We start from the raw sequence: 26352 nt of genomic DNA, 5'->3' as shown, positions 1-26352 counted from the left end.
AACAATATAGCCAATAATATAACAAATGCATTTTATTTTTTGTTGTACAAAACATGAAGTTTATGTATCCTGTTTTATTATTCTAGTTCTATGTTACTAAAGCTTTATATCAAGAAAATAAACAAATAACATATTTTAGGGAGTCATCACCTCATGATAAGCATGGGCTACTATTAGGTTGAGGTGGTCAACTAATATATCCATAGGCTGTCCTAGCAATAGAATGGAAATACCCCTCCAAGATTTTAGGAGTACTGTATCCTGACTTGATAGCTCTGAACACACATTTCATTCCATGCACTGTGCAGAAACTTCAAGTTCAGCAAATGGTGGGAAGCATATTGGGAGTTAAATCCAGATTTATTGTATCTTGTCCTCTAGGATTCTAAAACTAGACTAGATCCACTAGAACTAGAGTCTCCTGTTTTTCCAAACATGGGAGAACATTTCAACCTGGGTTGTTAATAGTTTAAATCAAGAATGGGAATCATGCTCTCTTCCAGATGTTGTTGAACTGCAGCTCCCAGCATTACCTATTGACTAAGGGTTCTGTGAGTTAGAGTTTAATAATAACTTGAGGACCACCTCTGTTTTAATAACCCCCCTTCATTTCTCATAATGGTATGAGAGATTTGTGAAGAACCTTATGTGAAGAGGGAAACAAAACTAAAAACAGCTCAGTCCTAACTCATACCATGCCAACAAGAATCCAGAAGGGATTTGGATAGATTGGAGACTTCAATATAAAATCTCTATGTCTTTCGGACTCCTTTCCTATAGAATTGATATCTAAGAATTTCTTTGCTTGCCCTTGCAGAATATTGCTTACAGAGACTATTGCTTATTGGATTCACAGCATGAGAATGTTCCTTTTGAAAATTAGGACTAAACCTTTAATAGGATTCTGTGAAACCACTGGAAATCCCAAATGTAAAAGCTACAATTAAATTAGTATTGTATCTGGTCTCAAAGAAACTGAGCAGAATTGTTGGAAGATATATTTTAAAGCAGACACACACACATACATTTTTTAGAATTTAAAGAGCCAATATTTTCCCCGCCTTCTATTTCTCTCCTTTCCTCCCTCCCTCCCTCTTTTTTTTTTCCCAGGATGGGGAGTATTTTTCTAAGTACGAGAAGCTCCATAGCTGAGGTATTTGTATGTGAACATGCAATGGAGTTTGGATTGGTACCAAGTTTATAATAATTACATGGATACTAAACGACTTCACCTGAATTAGAATCTGCTTTGCACCAATTACCTAGATAAAATATAATTAATAAACAGTTTGCATGCAAAAATGTTGACTACGAAAGTCTGGTTTAAACTGAAGGTTTAAAACATAATTTAAAAAACAATTGGATTTTGGGCTGCTACAGTGTCACTTATGAGAAACAGTCTTCATAGATGGAAATGAAAAAAAGTATAATTTAAGAAGAGAAAGATTTAAAAAAATGATACGGTCTGTATCATTCAGCTTTCCTGATATTTCAAAACTTTCATAATATAGGATAGAGCCCATGTTATAATCTATTATATGATGTAATCATAAAAATAGTATAATGCCAAGTTTTTAACTTTGTGTTTTTAAATGCATTACAACTGTACCCTCGGTTCGCTTCTGATATGATAAATAAAAAATAAATCATAAAAAATATTAATCATAACTTGCATATCTATGGAATTATTTAGTGAAGTTTCTGAATTCACTGGATATCCTAAATATACCAGATCCCACCTGATCTTGAAAGCTAAGGATCCAGTCCTGGTTAGTACTGGAAGACCGCCAACAAATAGCAAGCTCTCTAGGTTGTATTTCAGAGGAACTGGTAAAATTTCTACTCACCTAAAAAAACTCTGGAAACTAGAGGCAACTTGAAGGCACACATTTACACATTTATTGTGATTCAACTAAGGCCCACTGGAATGCATTTTATTGTGCATCCCTGCTGATACCATTTCTAATTTGGGTGGTATTTTGGGATTACAAAGTCCCAGGACTGGTTATATTTTTCTCCAAATAATAATTCTTATACAACATCATGAGATGCTGGATACTAGGAAAACATGGCACAATCTTCTCATTCGTCTATTATTTTTCCTGACAAAACTAATTTTTAACTGGGAATCCAAAATTGCAAATGTTATTTCTACCCCTAATTTAGGCTGGATCTACTGCATTGTATGGTCACTATAGACTCATATATCTGCATTGAGTTGTATTATATGGCTCTACACTGAACATATAATGCAGTTCCAAACTGCATTATATAGCAGTGTAGATCCAGGCTTGAATTTCATATCATGGTATTTAGACAATTTGGGAGGCCCCACAAGACTTGGGACTCTCAAAATCCAGGTGATAGCTGGTACAGCCTGCTTTGAAATAAGAAATGTAATATATTTGATTTTGCATTGCCATGTTTTTGTAAGAAATAAAAATATTTAAAAAGCTAAGAGCCTCTTTAATCTAGAATTCTCTCTATTTGACAATGGCGCCAGTCATTCACTAACGGAACATCTCATCCTTGTCATATTTTGGGCTTGTTAGTCTCTTTCCATTTTTCAGTATATTGATGTAAATGTACCTTGTCCTACAGATGCATGGCAGGGGGTTAAACTGGATGCCCCCGGTGGTTTCTTCCAACTATGATTCTATGACAGCATTGCTGTACAAAAGAGAAGTCAAGAAGCATAGTGAACACATTGGGGAGTGGGGGTAGTAATATAATAATACAGTAGGCCCTCCACTTTTGTGCTAGAATCCCAGATAAGTGGAACAACCATGAATTAAAAAACACTCTTTTTTTCCTTGATGGAACACCTTTCTAAGAATCACCAGGGCCACAATGGCCACTCTGAGGTCCCCCCAGCATGACCACAGAATCATGTGGAGGATCTAGAGATTCCTAGAGAACTTTTCTATCTAGGGATCGCTAGGTCCTTAGGCACGATTATATAGTCAGGTTTCAGTGAAAGTGGGCCACAGAATCGCCTCCGAGGACCTAGAGATTCCCAAAGATGACATATTAATAAAATCCACAAATAATCAAACCCCCAAAAAGTAAACTCACCAAAGAAGATTGTAATATCAGCCAATATGGTAGAAATGTTGGTTTCTTTCTCTGTTTCCTAATATTTCAGCTTTCAACACAGTTTAAAATGCTGTTTGATGAAAATGATAAATTGTTGTTCTTTTTATTTTAGGAATTGTTGACTGAGCAACTGTTGACAAAACACTAGATTCCCAAATTTTACAGAAAATTTCTGTACCTATCGTAGTTGATTGGTCTGCATTCTTGTTCAAACACTGTTCAGATTTAAAAATCTGGAACATAAATAAATTGAACTATTTCTCTGGTGATTTTAATCATTTATTTATTATTTATTTATTACATGCATTTATACCCCACCCTTCTCCCCGAGGGGACTCAGAGTGGCTTTATATTGCCTTTATTTAGATTACTGTGAGAGCAAGTATGTTTTAACTTTGTATTGCATGGTTTTATTTTGTGTTAGCCCCCTTGAGTAGAGAAATATATTTAATAAAATAAACAAATAGAAACATCAAGAATTAAAGTCTGACTTGTAAAAAAAATGCTGCCTGCCAGCCAGTCACATCTCAAGATATTGGTCTGAATATGGAATATTTGTGAACTATAAAGATTCTGTGGTAAAAAGAGCTAATGAAATAAGCACTTCTTAATGTCCAGGTTTTTTGTTAAATCTCATGTAAAATAATTTAGTGGCATGCAAAGTCATAGCATACTTCCTTTTCTGAAAGCATACTGCAAATCACTATGAAGCCTTCCATTAACAATTATTAACTACTTTAAAAGCCATTGTTATGATTGAGCCTCATGGCTCTGTTACTGGCAGACGTGGGCGTAAGACTCCTCGAGAGTCAGATACTCTCGAGGAGCGAGAAAGAAAGAGACTGCGAGATATCTTTGCAGCACCATCTGACGAAGAGTCTTTTGAGGGGTTTACGGAGAGAATGGAGGAGGGGCTGGTTAGCTCGGAGGAGGATGAGATGGATTGGACTCGGGTGAGGGAGGAATTGGGTGCCACTGGCAATGATGGGATGGAAGATGAATGGGGACCTTCAGGATTAGACCCATGGACAAGCTGGAGGGATGGGACGGGATCCACAGCTGGGGATGCTGTGGGGCGTAGTCAGAGGTGTTCCAGCTCTGATGAGGAAAGTGATGAGGAAACGCCCGGGTTAAGGAGGGCAGCTGATAGTGATGAGGATTTGTAACTGGCATAAAATGAGGCTTGGGAGCAATTGCAAATTGCGTTGGGCAAGGTAATCTGGACGAACGCTTGGGATCTGTGTGGGACGCTTTCCTGAAGACTGGTGTGTTTTCGTGTGCTGATACGTAAGTTGTTTTGGAATTTGGGGTCAGACGGCGGGAGGAATTGTGTGGGCTTTTGTTTGTGCAAACTTGTGCTTAATCTCATTAGCTTTGACCTTCCGTCGTCTTCTTGACGGACGCCATCTCCTGCTTTGGATTTCGGACTGAACTGACCACGGCTTGACTTCCCCCTACTCGGACTTGGTGAAACTACAAACGTCTGCTTCTGGCTTGAACTACGGAAAGGAACTGGGTCTACTCTACTGCTTCAATCCTCGGCTGATCTGTGTGTATTGGAAATCTTGCCTGCTGTGTGGAGGAGTGACTCAAGTTACTCAAAGCACAGTGCTGGCAGCAGAGAGGAATCTGCTGCCAATTAGCTGCATTCTTTTGAACACTTTGTTCCCCGGCTTTTGTTTTGTTTATCTCCAGGCTGAAGCAAGCTGTTTGTTTTTACCCGGATTAAACTTCGGTTTAATCCGGTTTATCTTTTGAGCGTTTTTCCTTGCCCCTTTTTGCTTTTAAAGGCTAATACTGCCTGGCCCTTGTATTTTACGGGCATTTTGAGTTCTGTAATCCAATAAACTCTGTTATCTTTGATCTTGTGGCGTTCTGTCCTTGACAGATCGCCCAACGCCATAAAAAAGGTTTATTGCAGTAATAAATCCCGTCAGGAAGACGATGGATGAGTTAAGGGCTAAGTTCGATCAACTACAAACGGCCTTTACTGTCAGTCAAACAGCTAATGCTGTTAAAGGACATGTTTTGACTCCTGAACGCTTTGACGGAACCAGGTGCAAGTTGCCAACTTTTTTGGCACAAGTTGAGCTTTATTTTTCCCAGCTCAGTGCTCATGCTTACCCTACAGACACTAGCAAGGTGGCATTTATTTTGAGTTTGTTGACTGGTCCCGCAGGACAATGGGCCACTAATTTAATTTTGGGAGATGACCCAGTCAAGGACAATTTGAATAATTTCAAGAAGTTACTAACTGACACTTTTGGGGACCCTCTCCGCACGGAGAATGCTGGGTGGGCTCTGTATCGGTTGAAACAGGGAAAGGGAACTGTTTTGGATTACTTAAATAAGTTTAATTTGTATCGCCACCAGCTGGACTGGGGGGAAAATGCATTCATGCTTTTGTTTACTGCTGGGTTAAGTGATTATCTCCAGGATGAATTAGCACGCTTGGAGCCGGCTGAGAATTGGGATGCCTTAGTAGCTAAGGTGCTGCGTTTGGACGCCAGGTTCGAGTCCCGTAAACACTCGAAAGCAATGTGTGCGCCACCTATGCATGTAACCAGGGCACCTGTGGTGATGGGGGAAGAGTCTATGGAGCTTGGGGTTTTTAAAAAGCTGTCTACAGAAGAAAAGAACCGCAGGAGGCAGCTGGGGTTGTGTTTGTACTGTAGAAATGCTGGGCATTTTGCCAAAAACTGTAATGTGAAACCTTCCCAGCTTTCGGGAAAAGGCCAGCCCTAGTGCGACGTGAGTCCAACGCATTAGGGCTACTAAAGCAGTCAACTGAGGGGAGGAAGCATGTTTTCGTACCCATTACATTATCTGTTGGGGGAAAGGAACTTGTTTCTACTTTGGCACTGCTGGACTCAGGGGCTACGGTCTCTTACGTGGATATTGAGTTTGCTAGGAAGCATGGCATTCCTAGAGTGCGCAAGGCATGCGACGTGTGGGTGGAAGGAGCGGATGGGAGACTGCTGGAGACTGGGGTGGTTAACCATGAGACCTCAGCAGTAATGTGGGAGGTGCAGGGAGTAACGGGAACGTTTGTGTGGGATATTACAAGCTTGCCCAGATACGATGTGATCCTGGGGATGGATTGGCTAGCTGTAGTAAATCCACAAGTAGATTAGGTGACGCGTAAGTTGACCTTAAAGAGGCAGGATTGTTGCACTCTGAACGTTTCTCAATCTGATATGGAGGGAGTGCCTGCTGAGTATGGGGAGTTCTCTGATGTATTTTGTAAAAAAGAAGCGGACAAGTTACCGCCGCACAGGCCGTATGATTGCGCCATTAAGCTAGCGGAAGGTGCGAAATTGCCAGCAGGAAGGCTGTATGCCTTGACTGTACCGGAAAGGCAAGCTTTGCGAGAGTTCCTAGATGAAAATTTAGCCAAGGGGTTTATTCGCCCATCTAGCTCTCCAACTGCGGCACCGGTATTCTTTGTAGCCAAAAAGACTGGGGAACTTAGGTTGGTCTGTGACTATCGGATCCTAAACAAATACACCATTCGGGATAGGTACCCGCTGCCTTTAATCTCGGAACTGTTATCAAGGGTGCAAGGGGCTAAGGTCTTTACCAAGCTTGACCTGCGGGAGGCGTATAACTTAATCCGAATACGGGAAGGTGATGAATGGAAGACGGCATTTAACACGTGCTTCAGATGCCACGAGTTCCGAGTCATGCCTTTCGGACTTTGCAATGCGCCTGCGGTCTTCCAGAGGTTCATGAACGATGTGTTTAGGGACCTAATTGACCAATTTTTAGTGATTTATTTGGATGATATCTTGATTTTTTCTAAGGACGAGAAAGAACATCGTCAACATGTCAAGCAGGTTCTGCACCGTCTGCGGGCTAATGGGCTCTTCGCCAAGGCTTCCAAGTGCGTCTTTCATGTGCCTGAAGTGGAGTTCCTAGGTCATGTAGTGTCAGGTAGGGAACTTAAAATGGACCCACATAAGGTTGACGCCGTCAACTCATGGCAGGAGCTTAAGACTAAGAAGGATGTGCAAAGGTTCTTAGGATTCGCTAATTACTACCGGGAGTTTATTCCGAATTTTGCAAAGCTCACGGTGCCTTTGACGCAGCTCCTGCGTAAGAAACAGCCATTTGTGTGGGGGCGGGAAGCTCACGACGCGTTTTTACAACTAAAGTCTAGCTTTCAATCAGACAACATACTAACACATCCTGATGTTGACAAACCGTTCGTGGTAGAAGCGGACGCTTCTAGCTACGCGTTGGGGGCTGTATTGTCTCAGAAAGATTCCTCAGGGACCTTGCGTCCCTGTGGATTTTACTCGCGGCAACTAACACCATTCGAGCAGAACTATACCATATGGGAGAAGGAGTTGTTGGCGATTAAGGTGGCGTTTGAGGTGTGGCGGCACTGGCTAGAAGGGGCGCGGCACCAAATCGTGGTCAGGTCTGATCACAAGAATTTGGAGCACTTGCAAACAGCAAAAAAGTTAAACCAGCGTCAAATCCGATGGGCTTTGTTTTTCTCCAGGTTTAACTTCAAAGTGCAGTTCGTGGAGGGGAAGGCAAACTTGCGGGCCGACGCCTTGTCCCGCAAGCCGGAGTTTAAGACCAATGAGCAGGTAGTATGTCAGACCATCTTGCCTACTGCCTCTCTATGTGTTGTAGATAATGAGCTCGGGTTACATGACCAGATCCTTGAGGCTCAGAGGGACGATGTGTGGACTCAGGAGCAACTTATGCTGTTATCAGCAGGTAACCGTACAATACTGCCTCATCTACAAGATCAAGACGGAGTATTGGTACGCAGGGGGCAGGTCTATGTACCAGTGGGGGCCCTCAGGTTGGAGGTGATTAGAGCCCACCATGACGAACCCATGGCTGGGCACTTTGGCAGGTTCAAGACCGTGCAGCTTATCACCAGGAGCTACTGGTGGCCAAAAATGCGGCAAGACATTCTGCGCTTTTGTGACAGCTGCGCTGTTTGCCAGCAGAGTAAGACGCCTGTTGGGCGCCCTAGAGGTTTGTTGTCGTCTCTACCTGTTCCTGAGAGGCCATGGCAAATCATTTCCATGGATTTTATTTCGGATTTGCCTAAGTCTGGGGGTTATACTTGTATTTGGGTGGTGGTGGATTTATTTAGCAAACTGGCTCATTTTATTCCTTGTTCAACCATTCCGGCGGCCCCTACGTTGGCCTTACTGTTTACTAAGCACATCTATCGTTTGCACGGAGCTCCCGAGGTGATTATTTCGGATAGGGCTCCGCAATTTGTGTCACGCTTTTGGAAACACTTCCATGAGTGCTTAGGTACTAAGTTAAACGTTTCTTCTGCGTTTCATCCGCAAACGGATGGTCAGTCGGAACGGGTTAATGGGCTCTTAGAGCAATATTTACGTTGTTTTTGTTTAGATCAACCCACTGCTTGGGTGAAGTGGCTACCGGTGGCGGAGTTCGCTTACAACAATGCGGTGCACACGTCTAGTCAGCATACGCCATTTGAACTAACGTATGGTTTTCACCCACGGGGAGGTGTGGCGCCGTCGACCAATGTGGTCTCTTCTGACCCTGTGTACCGCTCTTCGGAAATGGCTGCATTGCATGATGTTGCCCGTCGCTTACTGTTGGAAGCTAAGGCAACGCAAAAGACTCAGGCCGATCGCCGCAGGCAGGCAGGGGAGGAGTTGGAAGAAGGGGATTTGGTGTGGTTGTCTTCCAAACATATTAAACAGGCTGGGGGAAAGTTTGCGCCTCGGTATTTGGGTCCCTTTCCTATCGTTAAAAAGATTTCTTCCGTTGCGTTTCGTTTGCGTTTACCGTCTAGTTTAAAGGTCCATCCAGTTTTCCATCGTTCACTGTTAAAATTAGATACCTCCAGTCGTCGTGGTGCTATAGCGGAGGGTATCACTGCCACCTCTCCGCCTTCGGGGGAGGAGGCCTTTGTGAGAGGGGATAGTGTTATGATTGAGCCTCATGGCTCTGTTACTGGCAGACGTGGGCGTAAGACTCCTCGAGAGTCAGATACTCTCGAGGAGCGAGAAAGAAAGAGACTGCGAGATATCTTTGCAGCACCATCTGACGAAGAGTCTTTTGAGGGGTTTACGGAGAGAATGGAGGAGGGGCTGGTTAGCTCGGAGGAGGATGAGATGGATTGGACTCGGGTGAGGGAGGAATTGGGTGCCACTGGCAATGATGGGATGGAAGATGAATGGGGACCTTCAGGATTAGACCCATGGACAAGCTGGAGGGATGGGACGGGATCCACAGCTGGGGATGCTGTGGGGCGTAGTCAGAGGTGTTCCAGCTCTGATGAGGAAAGTGATGAGGAAACGCCCGGGTTAAGGAGGGCAGCTGATAGTGATGAGGATTTGTAACTGGCATAAAATGAGGCTTGGGAGCAATTGCAAATTGCGTTGGGCAAGGTAATCTGGACGAACGCTTGGGATCTGTGTGGGACGCTTTCCTGAAGACTGGTGTGTTTTCGTGTGCTGATACGTAAGTTGTTTTGGAATTTGGGGTCAGACGGCGGGAGGAATTGTGTGGGCTTTTGTTTGTGCAAACTTGTGCTTAATCTCATTAGCTTTGACCTTCCGTCGTCTTCTTGACGGACGCCATCTCCTGCTTTGGATTTCGGACTGAACTGACCACGGCTTGACTTCCCCCTACTCGGACTTGGTGAAACTACAAACGTCTGCTTCTGGCTTGAACTACGGAAAGGAACTGGGTCTACTCTACTGCTTCAATCCTCGGCTGATCTGTGTGTATTGGAAATCTTGCCTGCTGTGTGGAGGAGTGACTCAAGTTACTCAAAGCACAGTGCTGGCAGCAGAGAGGAATCTGCTGCCAATTAGCTGCATTCTTTTGAACACTTTGTTCCCCGGCTTTTGTTTTGTTTATCTCCAGGCTGAAGCAAGCTGTTTGTTTTTACCCGGATTAAACTTCGGTTTAATCCGGTTTATCTTTTGAGCGTTTTTCCTTGCCCCTTTTTGCTTTTAAAGGCTAATACTGCCTGGCCCTTGTATTTTACGGGCATTTTGAGTTCTGTAATCCAATAAACTCTGTTATCTTTGATCTTGTGGCGTTCTGTCCTTGACAGCCATACTAAAACAAACATATCCAATGTTGCAATTGTATGAGTTCTCCATCTGTTTTGTAAGCAGTAGGAAATATATACAGCAACATTAAAAGAAATAATTAACCGTTGCAAACTTTTATAAAGAATGCGTAGTCCCAAAGACTCAATTGGTATATGTACAGTGTTTGTAATTTGGTCTTTAGGAAGGCTACATTTACAAAAGAGAAAAGGACTGGGAGAGAGAGTTTAGAATTGCTCATTGCTTATTGCTTTTTCTCCCTTGTTTGGCTGTCAAAACAAACATGTAATGAGATTGCTGAATGTTAACTGCAGCATTCAGAATTCATTAAGGGCTGAAAACAAGGAAGGATAAGGTTATTGGGACTTCAGTACAGTGTAGATAGGTCATACAACTTTGTTTTCAATCTCTGAGATTACCCATAAATATTTTATATTCTGGATTAGAAAAACCTATACTCTTCATGTTATCCAACAGTCAAGTAAAATCTTTCAAGAAAATATGGAGATGTCAACTTGCATTCTGTTCAACTCATTGATTCAGAACAATGTGCAGGATGCTCGTCTCTCTGTCATATTAGACTGGGAAAAACAAAAGGCAGACAGAAGTATGAAAACTCCAACACACATCTCTTCATTCAAAAGCGAAAGTTTAGTTTCCTTAAACCACTTAGCTGTTTATTGATGACAGATTTCACAGACCAACTCCCAGAGGTTGCAACTATTGATTGCAACACCTGGTACAACTCAAAAAGATGAAAGGTCATCGGAGAGTGAAATTTTCTCCTATGTAAAGGAATTCATGGGTAGGACTTTGCAAAGCTGTGTCTGTAATGTTTAATCAGATTGATATTCTTAATGATTTCCCAACTAAATTATTTCATAGAGTTTATTGAACTTCCGGTATCATATCCCATTATTGATGCTGATTGAATATATCCATAGAATCATAAAATCGTAGAGTTGGAAGAGACCTCACGGGCCATCCAGTCCAACCCTCCTGCAAGAAGCAGGAAAATCTCATTCAAAGCACCCCCCGACAGATGGCCATCCAGCCTCTGCTTAAAAGCCTCTAAAGAAGCAGCCTCCACCACACTGCCAAACAACTCTCACAGTTAGGAAGTTCTTCCTAATGTTCAGGTGGAATCTCCTTTCCTGTAGTTTGAAGCCATTGTTCCGCATCTGAGTCTGCAGGGCAGCAGAAAGCAAGCTTGCTCCCTCCTCCCTGTGACTTCCCCTCACATATTTGTGCATGGATACCATGTGTCCTCTCAGCCTTCTCTTCTGCAGGCTAAACATGCCCAGCTCTTTAAGCTGCTCCTCATAGGGCTTGTTCTCCAGACCCTTAATCATTTTAGTCACCCTCCTCTGGACGCTTTCCAGCTTTTCAGCATCTCCCTTCAACTGTGTTGCCCAGAAATGGACACAGTATTTCAGGTGTGGTCTGACCAGGGCAGAATAAAGAGGCAGCATGACATCCCTGGATCTAGATGCTATACCCCTATTAATGCATGCCAAAATCCCATTGGCTTTTTTCACCGCCGCATCATATTGTGGTACAGTACACTGAGGCTATAGAATGAGAAGGTTGCAAATGTGTCAGTCCTGGCTAGAAATTTTACAAAATATGCTTTGAAAGTCTAAAGAACACATGGTTTGAAAAAGAGCCAAGAAGCAACCTTTTGCACACAACTAAAGTGAATGTTTAGGCGCCCCGGTGGCAAAGTGTGTTAAAGCACTGAGCTGCTGCACTTGCAGACCGAAAAGTCCCAGGTTCAAATCCCGGGAGCGGAGTGAGTGCCCGCTGTTGCTCCACCTTCTGCCAACCTAGCAGTTCGAAAACATGCCAATGTGAGTAGATCAATAGGTACCACTCCGGCAGGAAGGTAACGGCACTCCATGCAGTCATGCCGGCCACATGACCTTGGAGGTGTCAGAGTCAAACTGACTGGACTTAACGTCAGGGGAAACTGGCGGGATCACAAACCTGCAAAGTTAATGGGAAATGAACACGCAAAGATACTGTGGGACTTTCGAATCCAGACAAAGTTCTGGACCACAACACATCAGACATCACAGTTGTGGAAAAGAAAAAGGTTTGGATTATTGATGTCGCCATACCAGGTGACAGTCGAATTGATGAAAAACAACAGGAAAAACTTAGCCGCTATCAGGACCTCAAGATCGAATCCAGCATATCTATCTTTTTTGCTGTGTCAGACTATGTTGTTGAGTCAATAATAATAATAATAATAATAATAATAATAATAATAATATCTTTATACCCTGTCACCATCTCCTCAAAGGGACTCAGGCAGCTCATAGAAGCACCCCATGCTTCATATGGACAACAGTACATAAGCATATACACAGTGACATAAGTATAAAAACAACATACATAAAATCCTAAGTGATAAAATTGTAAGAATTGTAAAAATAATAAAGTTCCTAAAATGCGGTAGAGCCTGTGAATAAAGCTAGCTATCAGCAGAACAAATCGAAATGCGAAGTGATGCAACCAGTGGATCCTCACCGATAGAAATAAATACCACAAGTACTAAAGTCAACATGAGTTTCTCAAAATCAGGTCATGCTACATAGAAGTCAGTGTCAACATGATCTTCTCCATATGGGGAAGAACCATAGCTGTTCAATTTGTAAAGTACAAGTATTGTAAATATCTTATCTCTTTTATTTATTTATTTATTTATTTATTTACAGTATTTATATTCTGCCCTTCTCACCCTGAAGGAGACTCAGGGCGGATCACAATGCACACATTCAATGCCGTTTTAGACATACAGGACAGACAGACAGATAGAGGTATTTCCTCATTTTGCAACTTCGGCGCCTGGAGGTTATGCTTGATTCCAGCCACAGGGGGTACTGTCTTTCTATCCCCTATGACAACAAGCCTTTTTGATCGCAAGATTTTTCCTCTTTGTTCTTTGATCACTGGCATTTTTATGGTGTTGTAAAATACCTCCCTGCTTAAGTGGTGCCTAATTTCTTTATTCACAGCTCAGCTGTTTTCTAATTGCTTAGGTGGACAGTGAGTTAGGCTAACGGTCTAGTGCACAATCTGACTCAGAATTCGTATGTATATATATATGAACTTTTTGACCTTGGCATACACTATCTTGAAGTGTGGTGGAATCTCATTCTCTGGAGGTTTTTAAATAGAGGCCAGATGGCCATAAGGTGTTCCTTTATAGTAGGGGGCTGGAAAGTCATGTGTTAACTTATGGCAACTCCATTAATTTTTTGGGATTTTCTTAGGCAAAGAAAAGGTAGTTTGCATTAAGGTAGTTTGCCAGTAGAAAATCTCCCCTAATCCCTATGAAAGAGTTTGCTGCTGCTAGCTTTGGATGAAGTGGAAGCTGGTGATTCCTTCATGGATAGTTTTATTAAATATGTTTTACTCAGCCACTGGAGCATAATCTTAAGAAGATGAGTAAAGATTGTCTCATAGTCAACAAGGGACATCATGTTTCAACTTAGTCAGATAAAACTAAACATCATCATTGGCTACATCATCATACCAAAAGCGCTTTGTTCTCTGGGCCTCAAGTCGCTACTGACACAAAAAAAAAGATATCATGGCCATAATATTAAATATGAGTCTGTTTTTATGTGTCATCAGTGCTACATCCTCTGAATTTGGTTTTCTCAGCCAAAGGAGGGTGGTGCTTTGAAATGGGAAAACAGTTGTATTTAAAATGCAGCAGCCTGTTTAAAGGAAATTTTCATGCATAATAAAGACTTCTTTTTACAAAACAAGAACGAACCATCACCCACAAAGTTCAACTGCTAAACTTGCAGCAATATTGTGTTAAACCTGGCAAGATGTGTATGTACATTCAATGTAACTTTATGTTAAATCTGCAAAATGTGAGATAAGCATCATATTTATTTGAATAATAATGTATGTGGGTGCAGGCAAATGCATTCACACTATATGTATACATATGGAATTTATAGAACAATGTCCGTGTAAGCTTTATATAGACTGCTATGGGAAAAGAATGCAAATTATTTCAAACTTCCTGAAAGACCTGCACTTTTCCCTTCTAACTGAGATGCTTTGACCATGCTATGGACTCATGGGACATGGGCCAGATTGAGAACTAGAGGCAGACAGATGGTTATTTGTAATCATCATGTAAATGTAAATCCTATTAAAATGTGTGTATGTGTTTAAAAAACAGTAGGGCCAGAGAGCTTCTATAGTAAAAAGGAGGATTAGGCTGTGGATATATAGATTAGAATAATTTTGACCCCTCTATTCACTTCTCTATAAAACACTCAGACTCCTTTAAACAAATTCTCAGAGCCTTGGGAAAGGAAATGAATTAATTTTCTATAGAATTCCTAGACTTTCTAGACATTATTTTGACCTGGGTCTGGATTTGGTCCTACATTGGCAGGTGTTAGTGAAGAGTTGCCTTGGTAGCAAGTTTTTTTTATTCCATTGTAGTAAGTCATTTAGCTGCAATTGTTCATCTTCATAATGTTTTATTTTCTTCCTGAAATGAAGTCCCATATAGTCAGTAAACATGTACTTAGGTACAGATTCTCTGTGCAGTATTGTATTTCACAGTGGACACTATGTTTTAGAAACGTCTGTATTGGTGAGTAAACATATACCAACAATGTCACAATTAACCTTAGCTAATTTATGTATTTGTCATGTCTGCAAATGGTGCTCCAGGTCACATTTTGTGCAAAAGGGGTGGAGTGGGGTGAATAATAATAGTTTCAAAATATACTAATGGTTTCCTTTCACTAACTTCGTCAGATTTTATGTCAGTGTTCAATCTTTCCCTCAAGGTTTATAAAATATTTTATAATATTAAATTATGTAAACAGTTTTATTTAGTTAAAATTTTACCTACGACCCTTAAATGCTTCTCCACTACCCTTTCTTTCTCCATCCTCATAGCTGTCATTTTGTACAAAATGTACTCACTTAAAGTAGACTTTGAGATTTGGATGCCATTTCCTACCCAATTATGAGATTATCTTATAGTTTTTGGTATTATATATAAATGTGACAAGTGACAAATCATTAGAGGTACTAATTAGTGCTCCACATACCAGGTTTTTCCAACTTAGTACACTTCAGATGCATTATTTCCAGTGTCGCATTATTCCCAGTGTACTTGGCTATTCATGATTAGGACTATGGGAGTTGCAGTGCAGTTATCAGATGCAAGAAATCTACCACATACACTGCCAAACAAATGGATATGTTTATTGAATAATTATTTACATATGTATCCATAACAGAAGCTTATCTGAGAGTCTTGAAATGTGTGTGTGTGGTTTCTCCTGAAACAGTTGATATTGTCCGCTTTAAAGTCTATATTATTTGGCAGCTGGTGTGATGAATGTCCTGCTTATGAGGCTATGAAATATAATTTTAGCTTTGATTATGTTTTTATGAATTTTAGCTGGTTTTTAAAATACATTTATATTTAATTCTGTTTTAATGTTTTTATTTTTTTTTTAATATTTGAAATTGTATTGAAATACTTTTAATGTAAGCTGCTTTGAGTCTCCTTGTGGAGATAAGAGTAAAGGTAAAGGTTTTTCCCTGACATTAAGTCTAGTCATGTCCAACTCTGGGGGTTGGTGTTCATCTCCATTTCTAAGCTGAAGAGCCGGCGTTGTCCGTATACACCTCCAAGGTCATGTGGCTGGTATGACTGCATGGGGCACTGTTACCTTCCCGCTGGAGCGGTACCTATTGATCTACTCACATTTGCATGTTTTTGAACTGCTAGGTTGGCAGAAGCTGGGGCTAGCAGTGGGAGCTCACCCTGCTCCCCGGATTCGAACTGCCGACCTCTTGGTCAGCAAGTTCAGCAGCTCAGTGGTTTAATCCGCTGCACCACCAGGTGCTCCTATGGAGATAAAGCAGGTATAAATAAACCTAATAATAATAATAATAATAATAATAATAATAATAATAATGTTAAAACTACATGCTATGCTTGCAAGGTCCATAGTTAGTGAAGTTGTTCTGTCATCAGTAATGCACTATTCCTGAATGCGGCAATGTTACACTTACGCTATTGTTATAATTCTGCTAGATTTGTGATAACAACCATATAGTGCCAGCTTTACCCATTGGTTCTGTACATTTTGAACTTTATAATAATGAGAATTTAAAAATCAATGGAATTACATTCAGGTTCAGTATGCTGCTTCTCAGTCGCATAGTCGTTTCCAACTCTTTGTGACCTCAGGTTCAGTATACCTTTTCCAAAATGCTTAGGACTAGAAATGCTTTGAATTTTCAGCCCCGCTCTCCACCACTCTGGTTTTTGGAATATCTATATTTGTATATTTAGATAGATAATAAGATATCTAGGAGATAGAACCAAAGTATGAGTTCATTTATGTAGCATATACACCTTATACCATAGCTTGAGGACAATTTAATACAATATTTTAATGATTCTGTGCATAAAACATACGTTGTGTACATTGAACCGTCGGAAAGCAAAGGTGTCACAATTTCAGATTTTGGAGTACTTTGGAATTGCAGATAGGGGATGTGTATGTGTGATTCCCTCCATTCAAAATATAGCTTTGGCTCAGTCTTTTGCAAGAGGATTCTGAAGGACACATTCATCTCACAAGATGTTTCATTTTAAAGAAAGTAGAGTCCTTTCCAGAATGATACTTGTGCCAATTCTTTTATTGTTATTTTCTGTGTCTAGACTTGGCATACATAGACCATTCTTTTATACTGGAAAGTAAGTTAACATTTAATTAGTTTCGCTCTCTTAGGATTTACCTGTATGTCATGAAAATGCTAAAACTATAAGCAGAAACCCATATCTGTAGCTGAGAACCAAATTTATATGCAGGCTCAACTCATCTCATTCAGTGGCTAATCCATGTGCATATAAATTTTATCCTTGCGTGTAACACACGGAAATGGGAAATGTGCAGTTCAAAATGTTAAAATGGAGCACATTTTATTAACAGCAAAAGCAGTAAATTAAATCTGCTTATAAGCTGAGAGTGAGTGTTTTTTGCTGAACTGTTCCGGCTGCTCTTTTAGTAAGATGCAGACTTTCCTTGATTTCTCAGAGGGCTCTTTTTCCATTAAAGGTGAGATCTGTATTAAAGTGAAAATGAGGCTCTTACATAGATGAAATACCAAAAAGGATATGTTCTAACTTTTAGTAGCTGCTTAGCTTGGAAGTATTTTCTGTTCTGTGGTTAAAGGATGAAAAATATCCTACATATAGAGACACATGTGGAAGAATAATGATGAAGTGACTATGATTTCTATATATTAAAATCCTACCTCCTCTGCTGTGACATAATATACACAGAAAGTATTATGTGTTCCTTGGTTTAGTTTACTACAGAGAGTAACATAGATGTATTTTCTTCCTTTGGCTTTCTCTCACGATATCTACTGTAAAGTTATAAGAAATGGCTAGCAAAATCATGGTTGCATAAATATTAAAAAATGAACGGAAGATATGCTTATTATATTGGCTCATTCAGAATACTATGGCATCCTTCAGATTCTTTTTGTTATTATTATTGCAGATAGTGAAATAAGCATGCCATACAGTAAAACTATTTGGCACATATATCATTTTCCTTTTGTCTAATTGTCTTTTTAAGTAGCTATTCTTGCAGATGTCAATTTAGAGATAAGCACACTAGATTTTCAAAAGGTTACAAGCAAGGTCCAAAACACTGGTTCTTTAATGGAAATAATTCTGTGTCTGAACAGCAGAAACTGTAAGGATTTTACCTCCACAGAATATCACACTGATCAGATGTTGCTTGGCAAACATGGCTGAAAAATGGAAAAGGGATTTGTGTATATATGTGTGTGTTTATACCAGAATTACACCTATGAAATACATGTCAATGGAATATTATTATAAAAGGCTAATTCTAGAATTATCTTTATTTATGTTACAGTAAATAGGTATGAAGGGATTTTTGTCAGCCTGTAAATAGATCCCAAGAACCACTGAGCAAAGAAACTTATTCACCTCTATAATGTTTTATTTATTTATTTACAGTATTTCTATTCCGCCCTTCTCACCCCGAAGGGGACTCACGGCAGATCACATTATGTACATATAGGGCAAACATTCAATGCCCATAAACACATCGAACTGAGACAGAGACAACAGACAGACAGACGCAGAGGCAATTTAACCTTCTCCTGAGGGGATGTTCGATCTGGCCACAGGGGGGAGCAGCTGCTTCATCATCCACTCTGATGGCACTTCCTCACTTCCTCACTCCAATGTTGTAAATTAGTTAAACTTGCCTCCCCACTTTTATAAGTGGTACCTTATTTCCTACTTGATAGATGCAACTATCTTTTGGGTTGCTAGGTCAGCAACGAGCAGGGGCTATATTTTATTTTCAATTGATGGGTGCTCACCCCGCCACGGGCTGGCCTCAAACTCATGACCTCATGGTCAGAGTGATTTATTGCAGCAGCTGTTTACCAGCCTGCACCACAGTAAATACGATTTGTTTAGTAAATATGATTTGTTTATCTTTTTTTGTATCAGTATTACGAGATGATTTTCGCCAAAACCCCACAGATGTTGTTGTGGCAGCAGGTGAACCAGCCATTTTGGAGTGCCAACCCCCTCGAGGACATCCTGAGCCCACTATCTACTGGAAAAAAGACAAAATCCGAATTGATGACAGAGAAGAGAGAATCAGTGTAAGTCTGCCCTAGTGAGATCTGGGCCATTTCAAAAAAATAGATCTTGCTGTAGATTTTCAGGAAAATTATGGAACCTAAAGCTTTGATGAAATATGACTATACAAGAACTTGACCTGTTGTAAATTGTGTATAGCTGCCTTCAAGTCTTCTGTCAACTTATGGCAACCTCATGAATTCTGTGGGGTTTTCTAAGGCAAGGTGGTTGTTCATTGACTTCATCTGAAATTTAGCCTAAAGCATGAGGTCAGATGAAAAGTAAGGCCTTTGAAGTGTTTAAGCTGCTATCATTAATCTATAATTATGTTCAAAAAGTTGGTAATCGAGTCTCTGGATTTAGAAATTGGAACACTTTTCCTGCTGATGGTCATTTAAAGAACTGCTGATTCTCAACAGGTCAGATATTATAAAATTTAGAAATAACAGTTTTCGTCAAGACAGACTGGTTAAATAGCTGTAGCCTGAAAAAATCATGGTATTGAAAGAGATGCTTTTCACACTTTGCACATTAACATCCGTTGTGGATCTCTATACCTGAACAGTGTGGAAATTGTTTTTACCATCAGTTGTCTACTGAAAGGAATCATTTGAAAAAGTATTTGTACCTTGTATTTGAAAATGTATTTGTCATCAGAAAATGACTGGGAAGAGCTCATCTCTTCAATACTTCTCCCATTTCACTTCATGTTAGATGGGTTGTAAATCACTTTATACATGAAACAGGTGTAACCTATATATTAGAATAGGTGCAGGATCTATTAATAGTTCAAATAAAATATTTTATTGCTATTTTTCTATATTTATGGAGTTATTATTTTACCATTATTAATAGACATGTCCCCACTCCCACCCCCTCTAATTTCTTTATTACAGATACGAGGTGGTAAGCTTATGATTTCAAACACAAGAAAGAGTGATGCTGGAATGTACACATGTGTTGGCACCAATATGGTTGGAGAACGGGACAGTGATCCAGCAGAACTGACTGTCTTTGGTAAAAATACATCCTTGATTCTTCTTATGAGATCCAAACAGAATGTATTAGTGATGAAATTCAACCAAGTACAACAGTATGAAACCAGTGTTGTAAAAATTATAATTTGTATAATAACACTTCATCTTGAAATGTACAGTGATTCACAAATCTCAGGATGTCAGATAGACTTCTAAAATGAAACAGTCCCTGTCCTCCAGAGTACAGAATTTAAACTTTAGTCAAAGAAACACATTCCCCTTAATACTAAATATATTATTACATAGAAATACTATTACTGTGTAAAATTGCAAAAACTCTCAAAGTTTGTTAAATGATTTTAAAAGTATGGTGAAAATCCATTTAAATATGCAGGTCAATATTTGTCCTAAAGAATGATGACAACTATTAATTTTTGCTCAATCTGATCATAGTATCCTCCAAAAACCAGCCACAATGTGTAACACTATTCCTGTAGCTATACAGGAAATTGTGATGACTTTCCATTTTATACAAATAAAAGCTGACAATATGCCACAGAATTGTTTGCATTCTTTTCATTCCACTCCCCCAAACTGGCCACTTGAGTGTTGAATATAAGAAACGAATCTATGTCATTTCAGAAATTTGTCTTGTGTGTGTATAGGGGAGCATTTGTATCCTGAAAAATCCATATATGCTAATCCTAATTAAAATAAACCTTTTTATAAAATAATATTTTCAAGATTGCAGCCTATGGGCTTTTTGTCATTGGCAACCTATCATACATTGTCCATACTTAATATGACCTTAATCCCTAACAAAAGCCAATGTAATTTAGACACAATACCTTGTTGTTTAACTTAACTCAGTAAGACCTACTCGTAATTAGACATCTGTAGGGTTGTGCTATCATTTGCACCAATATTTGTCCTAAATGTAAGAGGTTTAAACTTAGGTTTAAATCCTGTACTGGATTTATTGCAGTTCCTTGAAATGCTTTAGGCCCTTTTGCTATCCTCCAACCAAACAGGTGTCACATTGCTGCTCCCCAAATATAGGCAGATCCATCTGTAGTGAAAGTGAGTGAGACAATTGTTCTGGTATTTATTAATGCTGTTACTTATTTAAGTGTCATTTAATATGTCAGACAATCCTAGCCAAAGCCATACAATCTTATTTTTAAAAAATAAATTACCAACATCCACAGTATGAAAGGGAACATCATTAACACTGATAAAGGATATATTTTAACGACAAAGACTTTGAAGGCAAAAATAAGCAATTCTGTCTGTGCCATGTTGAGTTTCAAATGATCATAAAATATCCATGCCAATATAGCTGGGAGACATACTATAGAAGTTCTACAGTGGAAATACTTTGCTGAGTGTTATCATCATAAAGATGATACTGAAGGTCACAACAATGAATAACGTTTTCCAGGGACAACATATAAAGAGAAAGCAACAAAAAGCACAGAACAGAACCATATGGTACCCCAACTAAAATGTAAATAACCACCAGTCACCACATTAAATTAGTGGCCTGACACAAACCATCTGAGAACAGAATTAATAAACCATAAATCACAAAGGAAATTCAACACTAGAACAGGATCAATGACATCAAAGAACACAAGAAGATCAAGAAGGGTAAGAACTAAACAGTGGTCTTTTGACTTGACAAGAAGAACATCACCTGTGATCTTCATAAGAGCAACCTCTGCAAACAGTGAAATCCAGATTGAAGGGGATCCAGTGTAGAAATATAAGAAAGTAGGTAAATGTTCCTAAATAGCATGTTCCAAGAGTTTCAAAGAAAACACTAAAACAGAACTATAAATAGAAAAACATGATAGATCAAGTGATGGCTTTTCAAAAACTTGCTGTAGAGTGGTGTGTTTAAATTTGGAAGTTAAGACACCAGTAAAAAGAATCATGAGAACAAATACTGACAGACACCAGTAATTTGGATAGTTTATCTGGCAAGACAGGACTAAAGTAGAAAAAAGTCATATGAAACTGTGTTAATAGTGCAGTTTCAGAAATGTCATATGCCAACCCCACTTTCAGTCCTGATTTGCCTATTGCATTTAAAAAATGGACTTATATGGTAATTTTCCTACCTAATTTTAGAAGGTGATTGTTTTATGTCAGATCTATTTTTTATCCCATCTAGTATTCTACTTTTCCCTTCTAGGAGAGTGGTGGGTTTCTGCTGGCAAAATGTCATGATCCAGTGGAATTTAGCAGAGCTATATCATTCCCCCCCCCCCCCCAAAAAAAAAACCTGGCTCTAGAAGCCTTGGAAACTCTCCAGAGCCACGGCTTCATGGATTGAGGTATGAAAAGGCCAGTAGTAGTATATTGGATTTGGCCCGTAATCATAGGCTAATGCTAGATTATTTGATTTTCAGGCACTATAATAGAGGAGCAAAATAACATGAATGATACTTATTTCACAGGAAGTCCACTTTTTCTTATTTCTAATGGGTAAGCATATAAAAATATCTCATCCAATAAGATCTTGCTGTACTTTTGTCTTCCCTGGAAACCTATCCCTTCTTTCTGCCCAAAAGAATCACCCAAACCACTTGAGTTATATGTTAGGACATATGGAGCTACAGTTGTCTCCTTACTATTCTGCTGATAGAAATCATCAGTGGGAGGTTTAAATTGAATACAGTCCAAACTTCCTCAAAAACAAGGATATATGTTTTATTTTGACTTTAAAACATCTGTCTTACATTCCTAAGGCACTTGAAAATCCTACCTTATGTGTTTAATACCAATTTAAATATTTTTCCTCCAGAAACCTGGAAATGTTGCTTATATACCTAAAATCAGAACAGGAAATTAAAATTGGCTTGTGTGGGAAGCTGAAAGCAGTTTAATAACATTTTTGGCAAGTACACAGAAAGCCCTGGATAAGGTAGAGGAAAGTTAATTAGTCAGCTGCTGATCATTCATCTTTTGTTTTAAAAATATATGTAAGAGAGTTTTTTGCACATTCTGTTTGATATTTTAACATTCTGGTTTTCAAACTTTTCCAGGATTCAATCCCTAATTTGTTGTGGTCTTGAAATATTTTCAACTAATAACCGAAATCAGTTTTGGTGTGTCATTTATAACGGATCTCTAGATCCCATTGCAGTGAATTTAGCTAGAGGCATTGCCTCTGGTGATACTGACTAAGAGTAAATAGGGTGGTGAAAGGAGTCCAGTGGGAACAGGGAGACCAGGTCTAAAAATGTGCAAGATTATTCTGAAATAAGTTAGAAATAAGACTATAGAGAAACATATTGGAAAGAAGGGAAGGTGGGAGGGAGGGAAGGTGGGAGGGAGGGAAAGTTAGAGTCACAATAATAATTAATATTTTAGGAAGAATATTATTTTTAGAAATAGCTAGAGAATATCCAATAATAATGAGAACGCTTTTCTATCCCTTATTCAGAAAGATTTTCAGTGTGTTTGTTCACAAGGTTACTGTATGTGCTACTATAATTAATAAATGCTTTTTGTGTTCAAATTTGTAATTTTATTGTATTCAAGTGACAAACATAAGCAAAAATTAACTAGCAAAACAGGTACATTGTTTTACTCTTCTGCTTTTAATATTTTATGCTATATGTTGATTACTATGATGGTTTTATTGATATTGATGTTTTATTGTTGGTATAATTGTTTTATCACTTTATTGTTGTATGTTTTCGGGCTTGGTTCCCATGTAAGCTGCTCCGAGTCCCCATTGGGGAGATGGGGCGGGGTATAAAAATAAAGTTAATATTATTATTATTATTATTATTATTATTATTATTATTATTACATTGCAACATTCTAACAAATCCGTTCAACCTCTCACCTGTGACCCCACCACCTATGACTTCCATCGCTACTCAATGTGAATCTTATATCTAATAAAACCTACCCTTATAACTACTTTAGTAAATTCCCCTTGTGGCTACTTTAAAGTCAACATTCTCTTTCTTTCCAAATATTCAAATGCCAGCCTCCATTTTGGGCAACTCTTCATTATTTCCTCGCCGGATACCATTAGATAGCTTAGCCATTTGAATATAGTCTAATAACTTTTCTCTTCAGTCCTTTTTAGATAGTTCTTTTTCATGTTTCCAAGATTTTGCTATTGTCAATCTGAGTGCAACAAAACTATATTGACAAATTTCTTCATCCACTTTACTAATTCTCTCCTTAAATATTATAATTAATAAATTCTTAATATCAAAACAGTATCTATATAAGGAAAAGTATCCTGCAAAGAATTGTTACCTTGTAGCGGTGCTGGAGCTTAAGCACCTCAATGATGTCACGAGTGAAACCATGAAGGGACACCCAAGAGGGGAAAGTCATGGCAGAGAGATCAGACTAAGTATGATCACGGGGGAAGGTAATGGCAACCCACTGCAGTAGTCTTGCCATGAAAACTAAATGGATCAGTACAACCAGAAATATGTTGGTATACCATTGGAAGATGGGACTCCCAGGTTGGAAGATGGTCAATATGCTACTGGGGAGGAACAGAGGATAAGTTCAACTAGCCCCACATGTGATGATGCAGCTAGCTCAAAGCCAAAAGGAAGGCTAAGAGCCGATGGGGCTGAAGGTGAACGATGTTGTGGTTCAGCCTGATGATGAAGAAAGGGGATTCGGGGAACAACAGTTTGTCCCTGGGAATGTGGACATTTCTGAAATACAGTTTGAACAGCAGTCTGTCCCTGGGAATGTTGATGTTTCTGAAGTGCAGGTGGATTCAGAAAGTGTTGATAGCTTCGAAAAACAGGTCTGTGGATGCCTCTGAGTCTAGCAGAGATGCTGCCAAAGTTTGTGATAAGGATGACCTTTCACTTGAATCTGAGAATTGTCAACAGAATGCAGATGGGAACGAAGAGGATGAGTTTGTGTTAGATAGGGATTCCAGGTTGAAATTAAAATCAGGACTCAGACACTCCGTGAGAATCAGAGGCAAGCGTTTGGGGGGGGGGGGGCTAGAGCTCAAAGGAATATGTTTTTCAGTTGCAGAGAGGTTCTAAAATAGATGTTTCTGGGGAGAGATTTTAGTCAGAGCAACCTTGCTTTTGGAGAATCAACTCTTGTCTTGTTCAAGCCTTGAATCTGTGTTTGAATTACTTTTCAAGCTTATGTATTCATGTTACCTTAGATTTACTGTGCTATTTTTGGATTTTGGACTAATATCTACAAAATTATTGAACTGTGTTTAAGGATTGCACTTGTAATTGGTTTTTACTTATTTTTCTGCTTTTTAATAAGTTTTGCTATCTTTCTTCAATACACTGAAAAGACTCAAGCCTGCTGTGGTGGAGTTTGTGTGTTGGAGCAAGGTGAACCAATGCTGAGGTGCGACAAACAACAAATCTGATATTCTAAAGATCAACACACTATAGGAAACTGCAACTTAAGATCTTTTATCCAGGGCAAATTGGACATTGTTATTGATGAGATGACAAAACTAAAGAAAGACATTCAGGGTGTCAGTGAACTGAAATGGATCTGTATAGGAAGGTTTATAATATTGAGGATAGCTTTGACAGTGGTGAGTCAATTAGAACCAGACATCCTGAGAAGTGAGGTTGAATGGGCTTTAAGAAGTATTGCTAATAACAAGGTAGCAGGAGATGACAGGATCCCAGCAGAACTGTTTAAAATCTTGAAAGATGATGCTCTCAAAGTGATGCATGCCATATGCCAGCAAATATGAAAAACACAAGAATGGCCATCAGATTGGAAAAATCAATTTATATCCCCATACCAAAAAAAGGGAAATGCTAAAGAATGCTCAAACTTTCATACAGTGGCACTTACTTCACATGCCAGGAAGGTAATGCTCAAGGTCCTACAAGGTAGACTCCAGCAATACATGGAGTGAGAGCTGCCAGATGTACAAGCTGGGTTTAGAAAAAGCAGAGGAATGAGAGACCAAATTGCCAATATCCACTGGATAATGGAGGAAGGTAGGGAGTTTCAGAAAAACATCTATTTCTGTTTTATTGACTATTCTAAAGCCTTTGACTGTGTGAATCATAATAAATTGTGGCAAGTTCTTAGTGGTATGGGGATACCAAGCCACCTTTTCTGTCTCCTGAGAAATCTGTATAATGAACAAGTAGTAACAGCAAGAACAGACCACGGAACAACAGACTGGTTCAAGATTGGGAAAGGATACGGCAGGGCTGTATACTCTCACCCTACCTATTCAACTTGTATGCAGAACACATTGTGTGACATGTGGGGCTTGATGAATCCAAGCCTGGAGTTAATATTGCTGGAAGAAACATTAATAATCTTAGATATGCAATTGATGCCACTTTGATGGCTGAAAGCAAGGAGAAGCTGAGGAGTCTTATAACCAAGGTGAAAGAAGAAAGTACAGTTAAACATAAAAAACCCCAAGATGATGGCAAGCAGACTGATTGATAACTAGAAATTGAGGGAGAAAACATGGAGGCAGTGACAGACTTTGCATTTCTATGTGCGA

General features: G+C 39.4%; 1 protein-coding gene across 14 annotated transcripts in view; it reads left to right on the top strand.

Annotated features, from left to right (window-relative positions):
* Positions 1-26352, top strand: part of robo2 (roundabout guidance receptor 2) — a 1412536-nt gene that overhangs the window by 1197839 nt on the left and 188345 nt on the right. For all 14 annotated transcript variants that reach the window (XM_062977135.1, XM_062977143.1, XM_062977146.1 and 11 more), the window contains 2 exons: positions 18733-18890; positions 19764-19884. In XM_062977135.1, coding sequence (XP_062833205.1) covers positions 18733-18890; positions 19764-19884 — 279 coding nt within the window. The remainder of the gene's footprint in view (positions 1-18732; positions 18891-19763; positions 19885-26352) is intronic.

Source organism: Anolis carolinensis, chromosome 3 (assembly GCF_035594765.1).
Source record: "Anolis carolinensis isolate JA03-04 chromosome 3, rAnoCar3.1.pri, whole genome shotgun sequence".
NCBI lineage: Eukaryota > Metazoa > Chordata > Lepidosauria > Squamata > Dactyloidae > Anolis > Anolis carolinensis.
The sequence above is the reverse complement of the archived record's forward strand: the minus strand, read 5'-3'. Positions and strand labels throughout refer to the sequence as shown.